This window comes from Lissotriton vulgaris, unplaced genomic scaffold (genome assembly GCF_964263255.1).
Source record: "Lissotriton vulgaris unplaced genomic scaffold, aLisVul1.2 SCAFFOLD_506, whole genome shotgun sequence".
Lineage (NCBI taxonomy): Eukaryota > Metazoa > Chordata > Amphibia > Caudata > Salamandridae > Lissotriton > Lissotriton vulgaris.
The window spans coordinates 1,008,438-1,031,173 of record NW_028254249.1 but is presented as its reverse complement, the minus strand read 5'-3'; the positions used below and the strand labels follow the sequence as shown (position 1 = coordinate 1,031,173).

At 43.5% G+C, this 22,736-nt stretch overlaps 1 protein-coding gene across 1 annotated transcript in view; it reads right to left on the bottom strand.

The window, feature by feature from the left end:
* Positions 1-8,562: 8,562 nt before the first annotated feature.
* Positions 8,563-22,736, bottom strand: part of LOC147659614 (alpha-tectorin-like) — a 107,486-nt gene continuing 93,312 nt past the window's right edge. The window contains exon 12 of the mRNA XM_086951604.1: positions 8,563-10,429. Coding sequence (XP_086807730.1) covers positions 10,293-10,429 — 137 coding nt within the window. The 3' untranslated portion in view covers positions 8,563-10,292. The remainder of the gene's footprint in view (positions 10,430-22,736) is intronic.

The window sequence follows — 22,736 nt, the reverse complement described above, 5'->3', positions numbered from 1 at the left end:
CGAATATAATCTGGTCACTTTAATATACCCAGGATTAGAGGGCTCAACTGAGAGGATTTCCACCTTCAAGGAGAGAGGTCTCAGCAAAACCAAAGCTTATATCTTTGTATCTTTTTGTTTAATTTTAGCCCTAGTAGATTTCAAGGTTATGTTGGACAATCTGACTGACCGCAATCCTTTATTGGCCACCTTTTTGTGGGCCAAAAAGCCCAAGAATGTGGCCAATTCCTAAAGGAATCAGCACTCCTTGTCAATCAGGGCCAACGGATGTGGTGGCTTTCAGTTGTCCCTTCTTTTTGTTCTCCAACCTGGTCACCTACTGTAGTGGCAATCTCTTTTTTTGTGTAACTGGGTATGCCTCGGCTCATAGTATCATGTTGTCCTTCTCAAATATTTGCAGGTTCATCAAATCAGCTCTTAGTAAAGCAGGTGTCCGATCAACTCGTCAACCAGTCAGATTGCTTAACAAAACCTGCTTGCAGGCACACAAGGATCTGTTCAAATTATCGCATAAAAAATACCTTGGTGTCAGCAAAAGGGGGAGAGAGCCAGGGTGGTTTATCGTAGGTCTTGCAAGGAACGTAAGATCCAGCTGAAAGATGAGACCTGGGACAATGTACTCACCGCTAGCATGGCACGTGGTAAATCTTCCCTTGTTTAAAAGTGACCAACTCTCTATCCAAGCATCAACTATCACTTCACGAGCCTGGGTTGAGCACTTTAAGGCTATTTACAGCCAAGAGGAAGAGACCATCCAGTCAAATGGTAGCAAGGAGGTTTATGATATTATATTTCAATTGGCCAAGGTGACTTCAGCAATTAGTAATCTTCCCTCTAGCAAGGCCCCATGACCTGACAGAGTTCCTGGGGATCTTTTCAAATTTTTGTCGATTTCTGTGCTCCCTTAATAACCCAGAATTTGAATGAAGCCATTAGAGGATCCCTTCCACCGACTTGGCACCAACAGTTATAGTCCCAATTTTTAAAAAGGGAAACAAGTCAGATCGGGCCTGCTACAGACCCATATCTATTATTGATTCAGAGGTGAAAATCATTGTCTGAATCCTGTTGTAGTGACTCTCAAATTGGTCGGAGGAGCATATTATGGGTTCAGGTCAGGACGGAGCACTGTCGAGCAAAATTTGAATCGCTATGTATTGATGTGCAAGTACACCAGGGCCAAGAGGGCGGAAATCTATCTGGCCTTCATGGACCTCAGCCTTTGATAGAGCTAACCACTCCAAGTTGTGGTCCATGATTGTTCAGATGGACATTGAGCCTGCCCTAGTATACTTTTTGCGCAATTTGTACAGGGACCTCTTGGCATCTATCAGATATGAACCCAATGTTGAGAGGTTTGTTTCTCTTCTTTAGTCTATCCCTTGCGCCGGGAAACCCACTGCGGGTAGCTATTGCGCATTATAAATTCAAATAAAGAAATAAATAAATAAAATAAATAAATGGTGAATGCACACTGCACTTTAATTTGAAGCGGGGGATTCACCAGGATTGCATACTTGCGCCATTTTTATATTAATCAATTAGAATCAGTACTTTTAGGCCCTCAACTGGATCCCCCTATGGCTAGTGGCCCCTCAACCCCTGCTCTGCTTTATTCAGGCGACACAGTATTAATTGTTCGGACTGCTAGGCGGTCACAGAAAATGTTAGATTTATTTATTGCTTTTATGAACAGCCTCGACCTGTCCACTAATTTCTCTAAATCACACATGATAACGTTTGGCCCACCTAAGACAAAGACCATGAAATTCATAATGGATGGTCACCATGTTTGCCAGGTTGAAAAGTGTCGTTTTTTGGGTGTTCAATTAGACTCTGGTCTCAGCTGGAATCCTTTAATAAATTATAACGTTGCAGCTTTCAACAGGGCAATGTTTAGTATTGGAGACCTCTCCCAGTGGCTGGGACACACTCACATAAAAACAGTTCTGGACATATTCAAGGCCAAGTGCATCCCAATAGCTAGCTATTGGTCTGGTTTTTGTGTATATGGGCCAGTTACTCCAATTCAAGTGGTGAAAAAAAATTCCTGAGGAGCCTCTTAGGGGTCCTACGAAGTACACCTTCTGAGAGTTGGGCATGGGCCATGTTATCAATCTTATCGGGCTCTGCCCCCTGTAGCTTTGGCTTTCAGTTTGGTGCATGCAGGAGTTAAGCCTCAATAGGTTGATCATTCAAGATTGCATGAATCTGGATAATGCTTCTCTGATCCCTTGGCTGACTATTGTCTTCTCTACAATAAAAAGTTTAGGGAGACAGAACTCTATAATGATCCAAGTGGTATTGTTCAAACTGATAAAACATGGGTTGAAGAAGTGTTCATCGAGATAAGATTGCAGCAGATTGTTAGGCTACAGCACTGAACAAGCTTTTAGCACAACATGCACGTTTAGTGAAAACTGTAAGTTGCTTGGAGCCATACCTTACTTTGGACGTGCCCGTCACCAGCGATGATTACTGACATTCTTTAGGCTTCATTTATCACTTTAATCATGGTTGCTTAAATAACTCTAGGCTGCCCGTGTGTGATTGTGATAATGTTTCCATTAATGATAACTTGCATATATGTATGATCTGCCCAAAATACAACTACTTGTGTTTTAAATATATAATTCCACTCTTGAATACCATGAATTTTAACGAAATGAGAACTGCATTATTGTTCCTTCAGTTCTTAACCACTGCAATGGTGCTATATTTATTTTTATCTCACTGCCTTTCCAGTCTTTTAAAGTCAATCTAATTGTATTTGATCTGATTCTTATTTTTATGAGATGTATTGTATTGTGCTTGACTTTTACGGTTTTATTTCCTAAATTCGAATAAAGAATTTAATGGTGATGATGATGATGATGATTAAAGCTCTTCCTTGTACTGGTTCTTGCTAGAATGTTTGTATAAAGGATTGTGTGGTAGGAAAGATTACATTTAGCCAACTGGCTAGAGGATGACATTGTGGGTAACAGTTAGGAGTGTCTGCGTTGATCTGGATTTGATGCAAAAAGAAGTCCTTGATGCTGATTCATTATAAAGATGATCTATGCACCTGAAAAGGAGATGTAGATGAGGCCCTGTCACAGAGTCATAGATGTGTCTTCTCTGAAACACTGGGTGGAGAGTTTTAGGTAATTGGAATTTGTTGAAAAGAGAATTGAAGGTGAAGGATCTAACAACTACAGAAGAGGGCCTGGGGCCCTCTAATTTAATTCAACAGGACTAGCTAGCCTTTTTGTGGCATCAGAGAACTAAATCTAAAACAGAATTTGTTAAAGATGAGCAACCCTCAATCCGGCCCTTTAATGTCAGGATTCTTACTGCTCAAAAAAAAGTACTATGGTAGGCAAGGGTCTGAAAGGCAGGTTAATGTTAATGTTAATGTGGCAGGTTACCAGTGCAACAGACAACTAGATAAAATCAGGTAAGAGCATCTCAGTGCAGGGAGCAAGAATGTGGCTGAGAGCTGGCTGGGTAGCACTCTCCTAGAAATCTAGGTCCATTTAAATGTCAGGTTTCCAAAGAAATTGGTTGGTCTAAGCAGATGGTTATGCCATGAGAATGACTCGTCCATTGGCCTTTATGGAAAAGTAGGAAAATTGTGGGATCTAGTATTAGATGAAGGGTGAGAAACTGGCCCCTGTCTAGACAGGGAGGGAATCCAGCCTTTGGTGCTTGGAACCGTAACTTATTATTTGCAATATAATAATCCACATAATGTGATGCAGGAGACATTCCTCATCAGGACCCAGATTTACTAAGAAATTTGAGTCTCCGTTGTGTCACGCAAGACAATGAAAATTAATGCAAGCCCTTAAGTGAGATTTACCATGCCTTGTGTGGCTCTGTGTGGCAAAGTAAATCTGGAGTAACGCAAGATAGCACAAGTCATTTCCTTGCGTTTCTCTGATTTTGGTGGTGTATGGCTGTTCCACCGATGGATTTTGGTGCATTCACGGATTTAGTAACACTAGTAAATCTACTAATGTGTAAACATGCTACACCTTCCCAGAGGAGGTGCAACAAGAAGGAATATGCTTAATTGTCCTGTTTTTACATCTTTCCAAGTGTGCTGCATTCTCCAGGACACTTAGAAAGAGAAAAACGCCTCCGGGGGTTGTTTTAGTGCAGGAAGGTGTCCCTTCCAGAATAAAAACATCCCTGCCTGCAGCACCCAGAAGCAAGTGTGTCTGGGTTGGTGCTAGGCTACACTCAGTGTGCTAGCAAACATAGAAAGCAGGAACATGCCATATCTCAGTAGATGCGGTACACTCCTGCTCTCTCCTTTTTATGCTGCACAGCAAGGTGTCTTGCTGATTTGCGTTGTGTGAAATGTTAGTAAATCTGGCCCCCAATATCTGTTTCTCTTTTTTACTCCATGCTCCCTACGTATATTTGTCATTCTGCATTTATTAATTTTGTCTTATCCTCAATCCATTTGCAGTTCCCCTACCCTGCTTCAATATACAATATTCAGGTGGATTTCTGATTGTTTTTATGGCTCCACTGTGGCCACGGCCCCTTTTACCTATATGGAAATTGTATATTTCTTGTTAGACTGGCTAATATTTTCTGGCTCATTTGAGTCCTTAAGTTAGATGTGTTTGGCCTGCTCGTTGCCTTTGTCCTATTATGTGATAGCAATTCTCTGAAATGAGTATACTAGTATCCATATAAAGACAGCTCTGTGCTTAACAATATTTGAGATTACAATGATAAACGGTTTGCCCTGTTGACTGATATTGTAATACTAGCTTACTCGTTGCGAAAGGAAATTCAAGTAAACTTGTTATGATAACATTCAATTTACCTTGTGTCATTTTTATTGAAACGTATTCATTTTAATATGGAAAACATTTCAAAGTGTCGTAGTAATTCTATTTATTTATTCGAGTGCTTGTGGATACACAATATTTTTTGTTTTTCCGTCTGGTGCGTACACGAATAAATCAGAAGGTTTTCCGACGCGTGAGCTGGCCACATACAGCTGTCCTTGTGAAAAGCACGGATTCTCCAAATCTATTCCACACACTTGGAGCGATTGTCCTTGTGCTTTGTTGATGGTCATTGCAAAAGCGAGTCGCACCGGAAACTGTAAACGTTTGAATTCAAATGGCATATCTGTTGGGATCATTGGAAAACGTGGCAACAGTACATCTTTCCCGTTGAATTTCCCATTCAAAATTGTAGCTTTGATGACATTGTTCATCATCTTTTTCACCGAAAGTCTTGTACCGTTGCAAAGTCGTGGTTGCAAATTCAGTATTCAAAAGATTATGAGGGCCCTGGGGGTAGGATAGTTAAACATTTTTTATGCCAGAAACCTTCGCAGGAGTGTACTCAACAACTTCCCAAAGTTTAATGGCGATCGGATGAATGGTGTAGTAATGCATAAAGGACAAACAGACAAACAGACATACATTCATTTTTATATATATAGATGATAATATTCTCTGCAGCTAGATTTCTTTAACTCCAGTCTGAAATCTTAACAGGTCAAGACTCACTCCCTGTAAACACTGACTGCTTGCTGTCAATGTCTATCATGTCTATCAATAGGTGCAACCCTAGATTAATCTTGACCCACCTTGCCCCTGCATCTTCCTGGGCCGTACAATGCCATCTTGCATTCTGCACGGACACATTTTTCAACTAAAATGATTTCTTAGAGTGTGTCCATTCTCACAAACTCCATTGGCTATTATAAAACACAATGCACAAATTAGAGCCCACCCTTGTGCTTCTTAACCAGTAAATGGCTAAAGAGACATCTATACCGTGTAGTCATGGGCTGATCCATAGACTCCTTTAACCCACCTTTGTGGTCCCTCCCTCATGTTCCTCGTCCATACCATCTTTGCTTTAACTCTTCTGTAACATGTGGCTTGCTATCCACTTGTTGCTACAAACGCCTCCCCAGGGGTGGTAAATGCTATGAAAATGCAATTTAAATATAGTTGTGTTGGAAATGGCCCTTTTTGCAGGGTTATCCTGAAACTTTTTGCTTTTTCCCCCTATTTTTTCCTGACCTGTGTGTGTTGGTTTTAGGACTCTGGGCACTTTTACCACTGCTAATCAGTGCTAAAGTTTCTATGCTTTCTGTGTACACTGTGTAATGGATTGGTATTTCCCTGATTGGCTTATTTGATGTATGCCAGTCCCTAGTAAAGTGAACTGCACATGCCAGGGCCCATAAATCAAATGGTGTTGGTGAGCTGCAGCACTGGATTGTGCCACCCACTCAAACAGCCTATAAAGTGTAACTCTGGCCTGCCTCTGCAGAGCCTGTGTGCAGCCTGGGGCTGCCATGTCGACTTGGCAAGTGAACACACTTGAAATTCCATAGACCTTCCCTTTTATACATTTGAATCGCCTCTAAGGTAGGCCCAAGGTACCCCCATGGGCAGGGTGCATTGTATGTGAAAGGTAGGACATGCCCTGGTGCGTGTGGCATGTCCTGATAGTGAATCATAGCCAATTTCGTTTTTCACTATTGGAAGACTACCTGTTCCCATAGGCCAGAATGGGCGGTTTGATTTTAACATCTTATAATCCTAACTGACCCAGGGATCATGGTGAAAACACAAATTTGGAATGCCTGAACATTCTATGTTTGAAAATAACACTTTTAGAAAGTAGGCATTTTCTTGCCTATCCATCCAGCCTGCCTCTGCGAAGTTGTGTATTACATGTTTGGTTTGTGAATTACAGGGGCTGGGGTGGCTCCAGGAGACAGGGTGAGTTAGCACAGGGCTGAATAGACACATCTATATGTAGAGTGGTGGGAGGGGGAGGTCCTGGGATCTGAATATGGCTGTGCTTGCCTTCCACAATACTGGCCCCACCTCCTGTGGTGCGTCTGATGTCCCTGGCCTACACTCTCAAAGGAAAAGCAGGAGACTTTTACACAAAGTGCTCCAAGACTGACCAGGACTGGTTTGGACTAGGTACAGGACCCTCTGCCTTCAGAGGACAAAGGATTTGGTGGAATAAATATTGGGGCCCAAACCCCAGAACTTTAGAACTCTTTTGGATCAAGAAGACTGTCAAGAAGAAAAGCTGGAGAAGCTGGGAGGAAGGACTACCACTTTGCTGCGTGCTTAGCTGTGTTGGCCTGCAGTGGCTGCTTCTGTCTTGGGCAGTGAAAGGACTGGACTGAACTTTCTTCAATGTACATTTGTGAGTTTCTCCAAGGGCTTGAGGTAGAGCTTGCCCCCTGTTCAAGAAGTCTCAGGAACAGCAAAGGCTTCAAGCTCAACACCATCTATGACGCCGCTGCCGACTTCGTGTTCTGAAGGCACCGCAGAGGGCACTGCCACAATGCCGCACTGCGGTCCTTGTCTCACCGATGATGCCTGCTGATGCCTCCACAGAGACACTGCTTGCACCGTGACCTGTGGGCACCGCCCTCCACACCGCCTCACTTCACAACGACACTGTGGTATACCCGATGACGCCACTCCACGCCGACTCGCCGCCGCTGCTTGCAATGTGGTTCGAGCGTACCGCTCCTAAAGTTACACAACGTACAGCCCTCATCCCACACCGCAGCCTTGGCCTACCGATGCCGGTGCCATCGACTCCAGTTCGTCAGCCAACGGCAGTTCTTCAGCAACGATGACACCGCTGCTTGCATCGTGACCAGTCAGCACCATGTCAAGCACCGCCTTCATCTCACACCGTGACCCTGGTCTCACCGACGACGCCGCCACCGAGCCTACGCTCGCACTGCGACCTGAGGGCACCGCACTGCTGCACTTCGCATCGCAGCACCCGACGCCTGCCGATGACAGCGCTCCTGACTTCACCAGAGAGGAGTTTGATCTCCAACACTTGTGAATTCGATGGCCCCGACGACTCCTCCACCGACCTCCGGAACCGACGCCTGTGGACGCCGTGTTTTCGGAAGTTCAACAATAGGTCATCGACGACCATCATTTCTGAAAGGTACTGTTTGCGGGTCTTCCCGACACCGTAGCTGGCCTGCGACGCAGCGGTCAGCCAGAACTGTTTGAATTTGTTTGGTCACGCCGCCGTGATAGCCTCGGACGGAGCTATCGACATCAAGGAGCTGTGTTTCAATGTTATCTTGAAAACTGGAGATATTTAAGTACTATTAAGTCTATTTTTATCGTTTTGGTATTGTTTTAAGTATATAAAAATATTGGATATATTTCTAAGCTGGTGTGTTGTCCTTTTGTAGTGCTCACACTGTATTGCTGGTGGTTATGTGCAAACGCTTCACACACTTCCTCTAAGATAAGCCTGACTGCTCGTGCCAAGCTACCAAGTGGGTGAGCAGGGGTTATTTCACGACTAGGAAGAAGGGTCCCTATTTGGACAAAGGTTCAAGCCCTTGCCAACTAGAGACCCCCATTTCTAACAAGTTGAGTTTAATACATATGAATATAACTCTCGTTCCTATTATTGTATTATCTTCCCACTGTGATCAATGGTTCTCTCATTTGTAAAGTGCCCAAATAAAATAATTAATTTGCAAATCTAGCCGGAAACGTACGGAGATAAGAATTGTAGGACAGCACCATTACTGCACAGAAAAATTTATTTTAAAGAAAAAAATATTCTTACAGGAATGGATCACCACCATCGTGAAATCAATCAAGATAACATTTCAGATATATACATTGCACAGTACACAAAAGAACCACAAATGATTCAAACACAGAAATGTCCTCCATCAAAATGAACACACGAAGATTCCTTAATCAAAATGAACATCTAATATTAGGCAAATATTGACACATGTGATGGTATGTGTGTAAATTCATGTGCGCAACCAAGTGGAATAGGCACATCAATGCAGGCGAGACCGTCCGCAATGCTTTTTACTATGTAGTTGGTAAGGGGTTCACACAGGGGCAGAAGAGCTAGACAACTCATTAATGGATTAAGGCAAAGAGTGTCCTCCATTTTATATACTTTTTCTTCTACCTACATTGCTTTCGCTTTTGTAAAAGTTGTGAATCTTTAAAGTTTTTTCTACCTCTGCTCACAACAGTGTAGAGTGTGCCGGGACAGAATTCAATATATGTAGTGCAACAGAAATATACACTTTTTAAATTACACCTTGATGTATTTCATCGTGATCTAGAGTCATATTCGGCACAAAACCCAGTGAGCCAACCTGAAACTGACTCCGAGATGTTTTGACCAATATCACACATTTTTCATCAGTCCAAAAAATGTATTTAGCAAAGCAGATCACATCACCATTAGTGGCTTCTGAATCTATGACTAATACTGCTACCTGACCAGGAGGCAGGTGGATTGAACAGCATAATGTCATTCATACATCGCTCACCATGAAGGTACGAATGATTGATAATTAACCAATACACATAACTGTGACAATAACGCCTATTTCCAATCAAAACAACTTATCATTTTTCGTTATTTAGAAACCCTCCACCTAAATATCCAAAAACATCTTAGCCAGGAGCCTGGTTATCTGCGATATAAATCTTTGCTTTAGCACCAAGCACCCGTTTGGAAAACAGAAAGTTCAAACATTAGCAGTTTTCTGAGGTTTTAAAGAAACATTATGACCAGGTAGCCGAGGAAAAGGAAAGCCTGTTTAGAAATTCAGCTACGAAATTAGATTAACTTTGGTGCAAGCAAGAGACGTCACGTCTAAATGTGTGAAGAGCAAATTTCAACACAGTTTTCATGGTCAGCAAACTATAAGATGGTGTTTGGTTGTGAGCAACAGGAAAAAAAGGCAGTGATTTGTCATGTAGAGTGCATTATCCTATACTCAGTACGTTAATCTATGGCAGCTCTTTTAGTGCATATTGAGAACCCAGGACAGGTTCTCAATATACTCAACTATTTCCCCTCATCAAGGATAGATGATGAGGGGTAACAGATTTGAGGTGTTTCAGTATATCAAACATTCTGCTTTCAAAACCATTTATTTAGAGATTGCAAGCAGCAAAGTCATTGCCTTCTTATCCAAATTCTGAATTCAACACATAAACTGGCCATCCATCTGAAAACAGTTGTAGGGTTTCCTTTAAACGATACATACAAGACAGTGGAAAGTACTGTTTCAATCCTTTGTTTGATGCAAGACAGCTTTTTGCGACCCCCGTTTGACTCCTGATTTTTACAAAGTAGATCTGCGTCTATCGGTTGCTGGACCTCAAAATGGCTTTCCCTTTTCTGGTATTAAAACACGTTTTTCTGAAGAGGTCAGAATTATGGCCTTGAATGTCAATGTTTCTTTGTCAGTGAGTCTCCTTTGTTCCTCAGGGTCTTCAGCTCAGAACAATTACGAGCCCGCAGAGCAGCAGCAGCAGTGGCAGACAGGCAGAAGCAGGAGGGTGTGAGCTTCTCATCTGGGCTTGTAGTTCATCATTGTTATTGAAGCTGTTCTTGTTGATGGCGTTGGATCCTACATAAGATAAACACAAAGAAAAAATCGTTTTTGAAGATCAGACTATACATTAAGAAATTTGTATAGTGTAAGACCCTTCTATCCTTTACTGGGATTTAGCAGACACAGCTCAGGACAGTTTTGCTGTTATAAACGTGTAATGATATCTAATGACTAAACTTCATCCCTCTAGTGGAAGACAGGAAGTTCCCCACTAAAGTAGACTCCTTTATTTTTCTGTCTTATAAGCTCAAGGGATCAAAATACATTGCATTGAGTCACCTTTCACCAATTCTCCAACCATCCCTCGGCTCAATGACCTGAGAAAATCAGAACAAATGTGTTTTACAGGCATTATTTTATCTGAAGAGAAACACTTTACTCAATGTCTTCTGTGCTTAGCCAAGGTCTCCAGGACTTGAGGCAAGTTTAGTGTGAGGAGTAGTGGAAAGGATAAGCTAGTTGTGGAAAGGGGATAGGCAGCAAGGCAATTTTCCTTCCTTCTTTCCAAGGTCCAACTACAGAGTACAGTTGTTTCGGTAAGGAGTCAAAATGACATTAGCCCAGGAGCTGCAGATTTCATGAACTGACTCATTTCACCCGTATCAGACCAGTGATAGAGTAGCTCTTCAAAGTATACAGATTCTACGTTTCCACATTTGTGCAGTAGGAGCACAGATTGGGTCCTACCATTTCATATAACCCACATCAATATAGAGAGAGACAAAAAATTAAAAATATCCACACTTGAGTCGTATATACTCTAATCCTTTGGAATCTCTCCATGACTACTAGCATGAAGGGAATGTTAATGGTCTCCACCAACACGCATGGAATTATCTCCCGCATCACTGAGCAATACCACACGTTGTGGTAAAATAAATATGCAATGGTATCTAATGACTTAACCTCGTCCTTCTAGTGGAAAACAGAACATTCCCCACCTAAGAATACTCATCTATTCTTCTGTCCCATGCACTCAAAGGACCAAATACAATGGCTTTCATCACCTTCCACCAATTTCCCTACCATCCCTCAGCTCACAGACTAGAGAAAACCTGAATATTTGTGAGTGCTGCATGCACTACATTATCTGAAGGGAGGCACTTAATCCAATGTTTTCTGTTTTTAACCAAGGACTCCAGAACTTGAAATACGTTTAGTGCAAAGAGGTGAGTATGTGCACAGTGGAAAGAAGAAGCTAGGTGTGGAAAGGTTATAGGCAATAATGGAATTTTCTGTGCTTCTTTATACTGTCCTACTACAGAATACAGTTGTTTTGGTAAGGAGTCAAAATGGTGTTAGTCTGGGAGATGATGATTTAATTAATTTTCTTTCTCCATCCATCGTGAAGCCGTCAGACCAATGGTAGAAGAACTCTTCAAAGTCTACAGATTCTTGTCACGTGGCCGATAGGGACAATTTCGACATCACTAACTTAGCATGAGCCCGGCAGCCATGATGGCGCTTTTGCGCACGTTACTACATGGCTTTATTTTTGAAAGACTCTGTTTTTGCATTTCACATGAGAACCATCTGTTTCGTTCGTTCTCTGCCTGTTCCTGGAGTGTAGTCTGAACACTGTGAGCAAGGTCGATAAACAATGCCCCTTGTTATTCTGTTCTGGTCAGTCCCTAGACAAAACATGCCAATGCGGCTGCAGTAGGGATAATTGTACTGTGATATTATGGGGATGTATATTTAGGTGAAACACTTTTGGAGAGGGAGTTTTTCAGGGAGAAGAGCAATTCTGTTCTTATGATGTAGATATTCCAACCAGGAACTAAGGTATGGGGTGTGCTGACAAAGCCCAGAGATCTTCTATTAAATAATAATGCTTCTTATTACCAAAGGGAGGGTGGTTAGACATTAGTCCACTGTCTTTATAAAATGACATCTCCCTTTATGATATATGGCCTGGCTGCAATGCTAACTGTGTTAGTCCTATGCATTTTTATGCTGGATGTGGCTTGTATACTGCATTTTAGAGCACAATAGTTAAAATAAACATTTTAAACTATAATCGTGTTTCAGTCAGTTCTTATTGTTGACAGGTACAAGAGTGTGAGTGAAAGGGAGTGTCTTGTTGCCACGGTGTCTAATCATTTGCATCTTCATGAGTTTGTAGGAGAGCAAATGAGACACTATAGCAAGTCGGTCCTGGGCTCGTGGGCACTAAGGTGGTGGGAAGGCTTAGCCCCTACACCCCGAGGTCCCATATTCCTGCGCGTAACCCTGTGCATGTGCAGAATCCCTCCAAAATGGTGCCACCAACATTTGCTCTGGTATTTATAGGCGAGAATCCTGAGTAGCGCTTGTGCTTGTCCACAATACCCTCTCACCTGTTTCGGAGACGTCCGTGATGCGTGGGCTTAACCTACTATAGTTGATTATTATAGGTTTTTTCAAGCTTGAATTTTTAAAAAAGTTTTTCTTTGAACTACACCAAAATTTGTGCAACCGTTCATAGCATTTCTGAATGGCGCAACCGATCATTATTGCTGCGCATAACGTGCCGCGGTTACTGCACACTTGGCTCATCATGGAGACCCGGTTGCGGGTGTAGATTTTATATTTGTAGAAGAGGAAGAGGTGCTTTTGCTGCTTCGAAGTATTCTACTCATGGATTATGTTTCCTGCTGATGATGGGACCAATAACTTCTTTCATCAATATGAACACAGTGCGGTTCCACAAGTTTATCATCCATATCATTTACTTGAAGTTCCGTTGTCGGCTTGGGGTCACATCATATGGTTTAATGGCACCCTTCCTCACCCTGTCTCTGTGGTCCATCTTGGTCCCTTATTGGTGGATGGAACCACATGGCCCATTCTGGTGGGTTTTACTCCTCATCCAAATTACCTTGGAATTACTATTGTAGATCTGCGTGCACACCTCATCAATTCATATCAACAGAAATGTTATACAATACATGTCTAGTACAATACCAGCAGCACTGGCTGGTGCCGCTCAGCCAACGGGATATGGTGGTGGCTTGGTTATCAGTCCTATCATGGTAAATTCAGTGATGGGGAAACGTCCACAGGCTAGGGATGACTTTGTAATATGTATGTAATGTAATGTAATATGTTCTTATATAGTGCTCTGTCACCCTATTGGTATCCTGGAGCTGAGAGAGGTACCTAGATGTTAACTACATACTAGTCCTGCAAGGATAAATACTAGGCAGGGGAGGACAAGATAGAACTGCATGTTACACCTCTCTCTGGAACAGCCAAGTTTTCAGTTTTTTCCTAAAATGTGTAAGATTGTCAGACTGTCCGATATCGATCGGAAGGTTGTTCCATGACCGGGAGGCCACGGTACTGAAGGCTCTCCTCCTGTTCTAGATCTTTTGAATTTTGTGGTATTTACTAGATAGGCTGAGGTGGAATGGAAGAATGGAGATTTCTCGTGGGAAAGTACCACGAGAATTTTCTCTGTAATGGTTTAGGCCCCAATTCAGGAACAGCTTTAAAAACAAAGCAGAGAGACTTAGATTGTATTCTTTGCTGCATAGGCAGCCAATGTAAGTCTCTCAGTGTCAAAGTTGTAGAAGACCTGCATTGTCGATTTAACACCAGTTTAGCTACTTTTGTTTGGATCCTTTGCAACTTCCCTATCAAGGAGTTTGGAGCTCCAAGGTACAGGGAGTTCCAATAGTCCAGCCTGCTCATGATGACACTCCTCACTAATTCTACTCTAGCCAAATTGGGAAGTAGTGGGAGGATCTTTCTTAGGGCTCTAATTAAGGAGAAGCAGGTACCCATGGTTTTATTCACCTGAGAGTCCAGCTGAAGATTGCTGTCCATCATTACCCCTAGGTTACGTACGGATTTAGTTGAAATTAACGGTGTGCCTGTGGGGTCAGCTGGAATTCCGTAGTGAGTGGGCGGGCTATCTTACTTGAAGTAGGGTAGACAACCTCTGTCCATTAAATTGAAGGTAGTTCTTCCTAAGCTAATTGGTAGTGTATTGCATGCACTCGTGGAATTTATCCATAGACACTGATTGATTCTCTTCCACTGAGAACACTGTCTGTGTGTCATCAGCATAGTTGATCGCTTGCAATCCAAAAGATCTAATAAGGGGAATAAGTGGTTTCGAGTAGATATTAAATAGGAACGGGCTGATGGCAGACCCCTGCGGGACGCCATATTGAACAGCTGTCTTTATAGATGAAAAAGGCCGGACGCTCACTGCCTGTGTCCTATCTGTCAGATATGACTGAAGCCATTTGAGTGCCTGACCCTTAACTCCAGTACTCCTAAGTCTTTCAAGCAGTATGCCATGGTTCACCGTGTCAAATGCAGCTGACATGTCCAGCTGTACTAAAATAACTGACTGGCCATTGTCAGCCCGCATTCTCATGTCATCCAGTACTGTTACCAGGGCCGTTTCCGTACTGTGTTTGGGGCGGAAACTGAACTGCAGCTCATCCAGTAGATGATGGTCCTCCAAGTACTGCGATAGAGACTTGCAAACCACTCACTCCAGAATCTTTACCGGATACGGAAGTAGAGAATGGGTCTGTAGTTAGACTGACAACCCATATTGAGTCTTGTTTTTTTGAGGCTTGTGGTTACCAATGCCTGTTCCCAGCATTTTGGGACTTCTCTCTGATTTAAGGATTGGCTACATATTTGGCAAAGAGAAGGAAAAAGCTCTTCCCTAAATAATTTCCAGACTTTTTGAGGGAGAGTGTCTAGTGGAGATCCAGATGAAACCCCCCAACGCTAATTTTGAAAATAGTTCTTCAATGGGGATTTGAACATTCTCCAAGGTGGCTTGACAGCCACCGTCTAAGTCCACCTTCTGTTCCTCTACCCATGCTGATGTTAGAGACGTGTTCTCTTCATTGGTTGATAGAATGTTTTCAATGCTCTCCTCAACAAGATTATATGGGGCAAGGTTCCTGATAATTTTGCTGATTTTTTCTGCAAAAAAGAATGCAAGGTCATCGCATAACTTTTGCTTGGCTGGAATCTTATTGCCAACACACTCTAGTTTGGCAAGATCCCTCACTATGCCAAAAATAGCTCTGGTACTGTTGGATGCTTGCAGGATGCCTTGGTCTAAGTATTCCGGCTTGGTTTTAATAATCGTCTCCTTATATAACATCTGCTGCAATTTAAAACCTCTTTTATTCACTCTCATCGTATAGTCTTATCCATTTTCTTTCATCTTGTCTACATCTCTTCCTTATCTCTCTCAGCTTCTCATTATACCACGGGTCGATATCTTATATCTTGTTTTTAGTTTCTTCAGAGGTATTCTCTGGTAGAGCGTCTAATTTATCTGTGCACACAGGGCCTGGTAGTTTCCCTCCACTGACTTTTGGGAGTGTACAGGTTTGTCTTCATGAGTAGGCGGGATTGTTTATTGTTGCGCAATTTAGCACAATTTCTTCCCATGCGGTAATTTCTAGGGAACACCGTTTAATTAGTTGCCTTTGGCAGCCCTATTGTAAAGTGTATAAGAAAGTGATCGGTCCAGCATAATGATAAGACCTCGACCTCCATTGCCCCCCTAGCTAATATTAAGTCAAGAATATGACCTCCTTGGTTTGTGTAAAACTAGTTGTTTCAGATTAAGACATTCGCAAGCTTGAGTCAGTTCTCTTAGGGGCCTGCCCAGGCTACCATTGTCCAAGAGGTTAAAGTTCCCGAGAATTGTTATCCTGGAATGTGTCAGTGTCATGTTGTACACAATGTCAATCAGTGCTTGACACTGGGGACTCTGCCCTCCTGGGGGTTTGTAGCCACACAATGCCCGAGAGAACTTGCCCTCTCGTTTCCTTAAGGGAGAATCCTAAAAGTTCTATACCCTCTACGTCATCCAGCTGGAATAAAGAGAAAGTCCATTCTCTTTAAATATGACTGCAACTCCTCCTCCTCTCCCATTGGGCAGAGGTTAATGAAACGCTGTCTATCTTGGGGGACAGGCTAGTCCTAGCTCAACTATTGAATCAGTATGGATCCAGGTTTCAGTCAGGAATAAAGCGTCCAGGTCGTGGCACTCTAATAAAATGAAGATCTCTTGATAGTGTTTAATTAGAGACCTAACATTGACTAGTCCACTTTTGATATTATTCAGTGGTTGGTCTGCCACAGAATTGGTATTTTTATCCAGGCTACCTCATTCTTTATCAGCTGACCCTTGTCACCTATGTGTAAAGCTGTTCCATTGAGTAGCAGAGTCTACTATCCCAAAGCGGGTGACGGTTCTGACCGGCACCATGGCTGGCACTGAGCGCAACTGGTGTGCAGACGGGCGCAGACAGGCTTGCCTCTGGCAAGGCGAGCAGTTAGCTTACAGGTGAGCCAAAGCTTTTGAGGCTGTGCCTGACATGGATAAACAATGTGAATTGCCAAAGATTATTGCAAACGTTTATAACTCGTTGGGGCGCAATAATCGGGGTATAAGACCTTCTACTCAAATGCAGAATAAGCCTCAGCCTGAACCGGATGGACGTCCAGTCTTTCCTAAAAAGGCTTGGAACAGAAATCAGCAGCAGCAACAGCAGAAGTAGAGTTCGCGTGCGGGATCACCAACACCTGAAACTTCTGAACGTAGATAGGATTTGGGAGACCGCTCTAAAATTTGGACACCAGAGAGATTTTAAGTTCGTTATCCACGCTCTCCTCGTTCCTTTTAGGAATCATCGGATCCACAATTCTGTGGTGGGAACAGTGGCGGCTCCTCTATAGGGGCGTTTGGGCGCCGCCCCCCAGCTTTCTCGCTGTGCGAGAAGGCAGAAACAAATGGTAGTTATTACCGTAATAACTACCATTTGTTTCTGCCTTCTAGCACGGCGAGAAAGCTGAAGTTCCTGTTTGAGAGTGGGCGGTGTTTCTCGAGGGCAGGGGGGAGTGGCTTGCCCACTGTTGTTAATACTGACTGAGGCCACCCAAACAGACAGTATTAACAACAGTGGGCAAGCCACTCCCCCCTGCCCTCGAGAAACACCACCCACTCTCCCTGATCTCTCTGTATGCTGCAGCATACATAGAGAAAATGACGCGGGTGGGGCGCGCCCCGATGCGCCTCACCCATTGTGATTGGCCGCGGGATGGAGGGAAGCTCCCTGCCCTGATGACGAGACCTGCTGCTGGAATTCGAAAAGCAGGACGGCGCGGCGGGAGCTGAGGTGCCGCGGGCCGGTAAGTTTAAAAAAAAATTAAATAAACCCCTCCTGCCTCCCCCCGAAACCCCCACCCCGCGAAGACCCAATTTCACGCCCTCCCCTCCCCCCACCCGCCCGTCATATGACGGCCGTGACTGCGTGCTAGCCTCTTCCTCCCCACACATTCCCTTACCTCTGGTTCCCTTGTTCCCTTGACCCGATGTCCTGTTTAAAAAAAATGTAGGTTGTTTATTATTCTTTCGATTTCAGGCGGGCCTAGCAGCTGCAGTATGGGGTAGTAAGCGCTATATAATGCAATTTCAATTAACCGCTTCAAAAAGTGCATCTGCTGTCTTGGATCATTAAAATATAAAAATACAAACAACATGGCCAGTGAACAGTGTCTTGGCCCCCAGGCAGGCAGGCTTCCGCCCTGCACACTCCACAGAGTCAGTGGTAATATCTGTCCTGGACAACCTCCGGGAGGGTATGGACACTAGTCAGCCCCAGGCCTTGGTCCTCCTCGATCTCTCCGCCGCGTTCGACACAGTGGACCATGCCATCTTACTTTCACGTGTCGAGGCGGCGAGAATCGGGGGGTCGGCCTTGCTCTGGCTATCCTCCTTCTTGAGTGGCCGCACTCAAGCAGTTCGCTTGGGTGATTACTCAGCTGACTTTCACCCTGCGCAGTGCGGGGTTCCCCAAGGATCCTCTCTGTCTTCACTGCTATTTAATGTTTACATTGCCCCTCTTATCTTTGCTTTACAACAGCTGGAGGTCTCTGTCTACAACTATGCAGATGACCTCCAGCTTATCTTTTCTTTATCCTCTTCCTCTGCGTCAATATACAATTTTCAGTCTGTTATGACCTTCATTCAGGACTGGATGAACCACAACCACCTGAAACTCAATCCCGATAAAACGGAACTGGTGTTGACGGGTGGTTGCTCCAGTCCATGGTCTCCTCTTTTTTGGCCCCTTTCTTTAGGTCCCTCGCCCACTCCCGTCTCCTCTGTTAAGACCCTTGGCTTCAAACTCAACGATCAACTTTCCCTTCATTCCCAAGTTAGTGCGGTCATTTCTTCAGCTTTTCTTTCTCTCCGGACAATCCGCAAAGTCTCCCGGTTTTCCTCCCCATCTGCCCTCAAACTCATCCTTCTGGCGATGGTGACGTCCCGCTTGGACTACGGAAATGCCCTTTATCATGGCATGCCGGCGTACCTCATGAGGCGTCTCCAGTTGGTCCAGAACCAGACGGCCCGCCTGGTATTCAACCTATCCAAATACCACCATGTCACGCCCCTTCTTAAATCATTACACTGGCTCCCTGTTCAGCAACGTGCCCTATTCAAGCTTGGCTGCATCATTTTCAATGCCCGGTCTGGTTCTGCCCCTGCTTTTATCGGTTCTGCAATCCACGACTACACTCCGTCTAGAGAACTGCGCTCTGCCACTCATCAACTTCTCATTGTCCCTCGTTTTAAACGAAAAAAAATGGGGAGGATCCAAATTCTCTACTTTGGCGCCTGCCTTCTAGAACTCCCTCCCACTTCACTTGAGATCTTGCTCTCAGTACTCCCTTTTTCGTAAAGACCTCAAAACTTTTCTTTTTACCCAGGCCTTCCCCTCTTAAATCGTCCCTTGGCTCCTAGTCTTTCTCGTTCCTGTGGTGGTAGTACTACATAGCGCCATGAAACCGCTCGGTGTACGCGCGCTCTAGAAATATTTTCAAACTCAAACTCATGGCCACCACATAATAACGTAAAGGTGTATTCCTAGTGATGCAGGTGCTTGCATGCCTCGTCTCCCTGGGGCTTCCGTTCCGTAGCATTATTATGTAATGGTCTTGTTTTTCTTTGTAAATGTTGTGCAGCATCGGCAATGTCCATTTTTTTTATTGTTGTCGATGCTCAACTCAACATCTTTGCAAAGAGTACCAGCAAAGCTAAAAGGCAAAACTTATTGGGTTTAGCGGTGTCTGTTTTAACAGGTCTGCATTTACTTGTTTGAAAAACTATCCGAGGATAGTCTAGACATTGATACAATTTTGTTTGGAGTATTTTGATCTGCTGCGTGTTGTGTGGCTTTCACTTTACTTTATAAAGGGGGAGAAAATACTGGATTTTTATGATTGTGTTTTTTTTCACCACTTTTGTTATTAAAATGAAATAATGAAGACAGATATACTGGTCAGGTGCCAATCCTAGGAACTAACATGTATACATTCTTTTTATGACTAAACTTAGAAATCTAACGCAGTGTGATTTATTTGGAGTTTTTTATGATACACGGTGGTCGTCACTTGTAGCCAGACATCCGAGCTGTTTGGGGCCTGCAGGTGTCGTGGAGTGAGAGTCCTGTTTGGCCAACGGTATTGAGCCGCACTGAGAAGACTCAATCCTCCTACCTTCGTATATGGTGATGTGGTTCTGTAGGATTACCTTTGTTGGTGTAGACTGAATGTTTCCGGGTGAGAGTCAGAGATTGGGTTTTGAAGTTAATACAAAGTCTTTGTCTTAACTTCAAAACCTCCCTATTCTAGAGTCTGGATCGATTTCCTGCTTTGACAAACAGTACGTTTTTTGTAGCCAAGTGCGTGAAGTAACGAGCCAGGCCAAGATGTAGACGTTAATCAAACTTGGCAACATTAGCCCAGGTGTTGAGACAGGCGCAGTATTTATGATGGAGTCTGAAGTCACGCTGCCCTGCCCATGTTGGCAGCCTTCGTGCACAGAGAGCAGGTTTCGAATCTGCGGTAAAAGGCGCATTGTTGAGGCATGGATTTATCAAGTGCTAGATGTGTGCTGTCAGTGCAAAAGTCATTAGTGCACGAGCAGTGCATGATGTTATGTCTGTCTTGGACAGTTGATTGTTACTGTGTGAGTAGATGCTGCCTTGTTGTGAATATGTTAGGTATGCCTGGGATTTGTGCTAAGCCCTTACGGTGTACTAGTAAGAACATGTTCCATGGTTTTACTGCAGGATGAAATGTATTGTAAAAAGCCGGAGGCCATTCTTTGTTACATTTTGAAGTCCTTGACAAAGGTAAAAGATCTAACTTCAGTATTGTGAAAAACCAAACAATGTGCATTTGGTATAAAAAGGGAAGACATTTGTTTCTAATGTTAGAGCTCTGGGTGTTCAATTTGTCTCATGCTATGGGGCAGATAACAGGCACAGTCTGAGTTTACAACTTTAGTTGCCCATGTGATATATCTTTAGTGTCTGTGATTTGTACACTGGTTATTTTGCCACTCCCCCTGAGTGCAGTATGACTAGCATTTTACGCCTCACCACTTTCAAACGTCACCAGCCGCCACTGGGTGGGAAGCGGCAGGATCACAGGCAAGGCAAGTCCACTCAGCAGCGATGTGGTCCCCCACAACAATTTGACACAAAGGCCAAACCGGAGGGACTAGCTCCTTTTCCACCCCAGTTTCAGAAGAAAAAAGTTGCCACTTTAACAGCAAAGTTTTCCTCAGACAGTGAGAACCCTGCTTCTCGATTGGAGCTGGGCGGTGACACTCCTCGACAGAGTGGCGGCAAATATCATAGTGCGGAAAACACGCCATCCTTGTCTGGAGGCGAGAGCAACTGATACTTTCATTACAATGGAAACACGAGATACACAAGTTGCATCCTCTAATAGGCGTTATGAGATTGTCCTCCAAATTGAAGTTGATATAAAAAGGAAAGTAATGCAGTTTTTTGGGACAACCTTACCTCATCTTATGATATTTTGTTGGCAGAGGCGGATTGGCCTCCTCCATTCATTTTGGCTTCTTCCAGAGGGGAGGACGTAATTCTCCCGAGTTTTTCCCGTTAGAAGAGGCTAAACAAGCTTAGGCTTCGGAATGGGCTTTGGCCCTAGCACTGTGTATCGTAATCAGGTGGGCTGGGATAAAGATTCACCAGTGCATGTAATTCCTTTACCATCTATGCCACAGCTTCAGACTCAATATCCGATCAAGCGTGAAGCAAAAGCACCCGTGAGTGAAATTATGATCCGTTGGAATATCAGGATATCATTGTGCCCTATGTTTCATCCATGACTAATTCTCTTTTTCCGTTATCGAAACTGGATGGTTCATATCATATAGTTTTGGATTATTTGAACAGTCACATTCGTACATTTGCAGTATAAAACACACACAGCTCTGCGTTAGTGAATAACATTGCCCGCAAAAAAAAAAACAACACTGGATATTTCCAATGGTTTTTATAGTCACAATTTGGCTCTTGAGAGCCGTGATTTGACCGTGTTTGCCGCGGTTGGCAATCTGAAGCAACTTATGCGTTTGCCTATGGGCTATAAGAACAGTCCTGCATTTGCTGTGCATGTTGTGTCTCTTTTGCATGACATAGACCCTGATGCTTCCTCATACGTCAATGACATATATTTAATGGATGACGAGTTAATTCCGCATCTTGTACGTGTGGATCGCATCATTCTGTCTTTTGCCGACTTAGGGCACAAATTTAATTTTGCTAAGTCATATTTCGCCATGTTGTTTGGTTCTTTTCCTGAACTACAAGCTCGATAACAAAGGTAGGGGATTGGCTTCCCACTTTCTGGAGAAATGTGCACAGTAGCAACTTACAAGTACATTGAAAAAACTGCAATTTTTGCTGGGATTTTTTAATTTCTGGAGGATATAAATTCCTGATTATGCCCAGCGTATCAAACCGCTTTACGCATTGATACAACCCACTTTTTCGTCTTTCAGCTGGCTTCTGACACATACCACGATTCTTCGGTCTTTGTAGTCTGATCAGCTGCACAAATGCGCTTTACCACTGTTGAGAAAATATTAACAGCTGTCCAGATGGCGATTCTGAAGGAACACTCTCTGGTGCAGGGAAAATGTATTCTTATGGACACGCCTGTACCTGCTTTAGAAGCAGTGAAAAAGGTGAGTGTACCGAATTCTAAAGCTTTACACCCATGTTGGAAACAAAGGGCTAGTACTTTGACATCGGCTGATGTCACTTTTATATTTGATCCTTCTTTGCAGACACAGGAGTTTTTGCAATATGAACATGTTCATCCTCCGCCATTGTCTTTGATTCCTCTTGATCAGTACATATGTATGTATAATCTGCACAGACGGATCTGCTCAGACGGCCATTGGGTTGAAGCATGCTTATTCAACTGCTTGTGCTATAGTGGCTGGTTCAATTGTAAATCGTAAATTTAA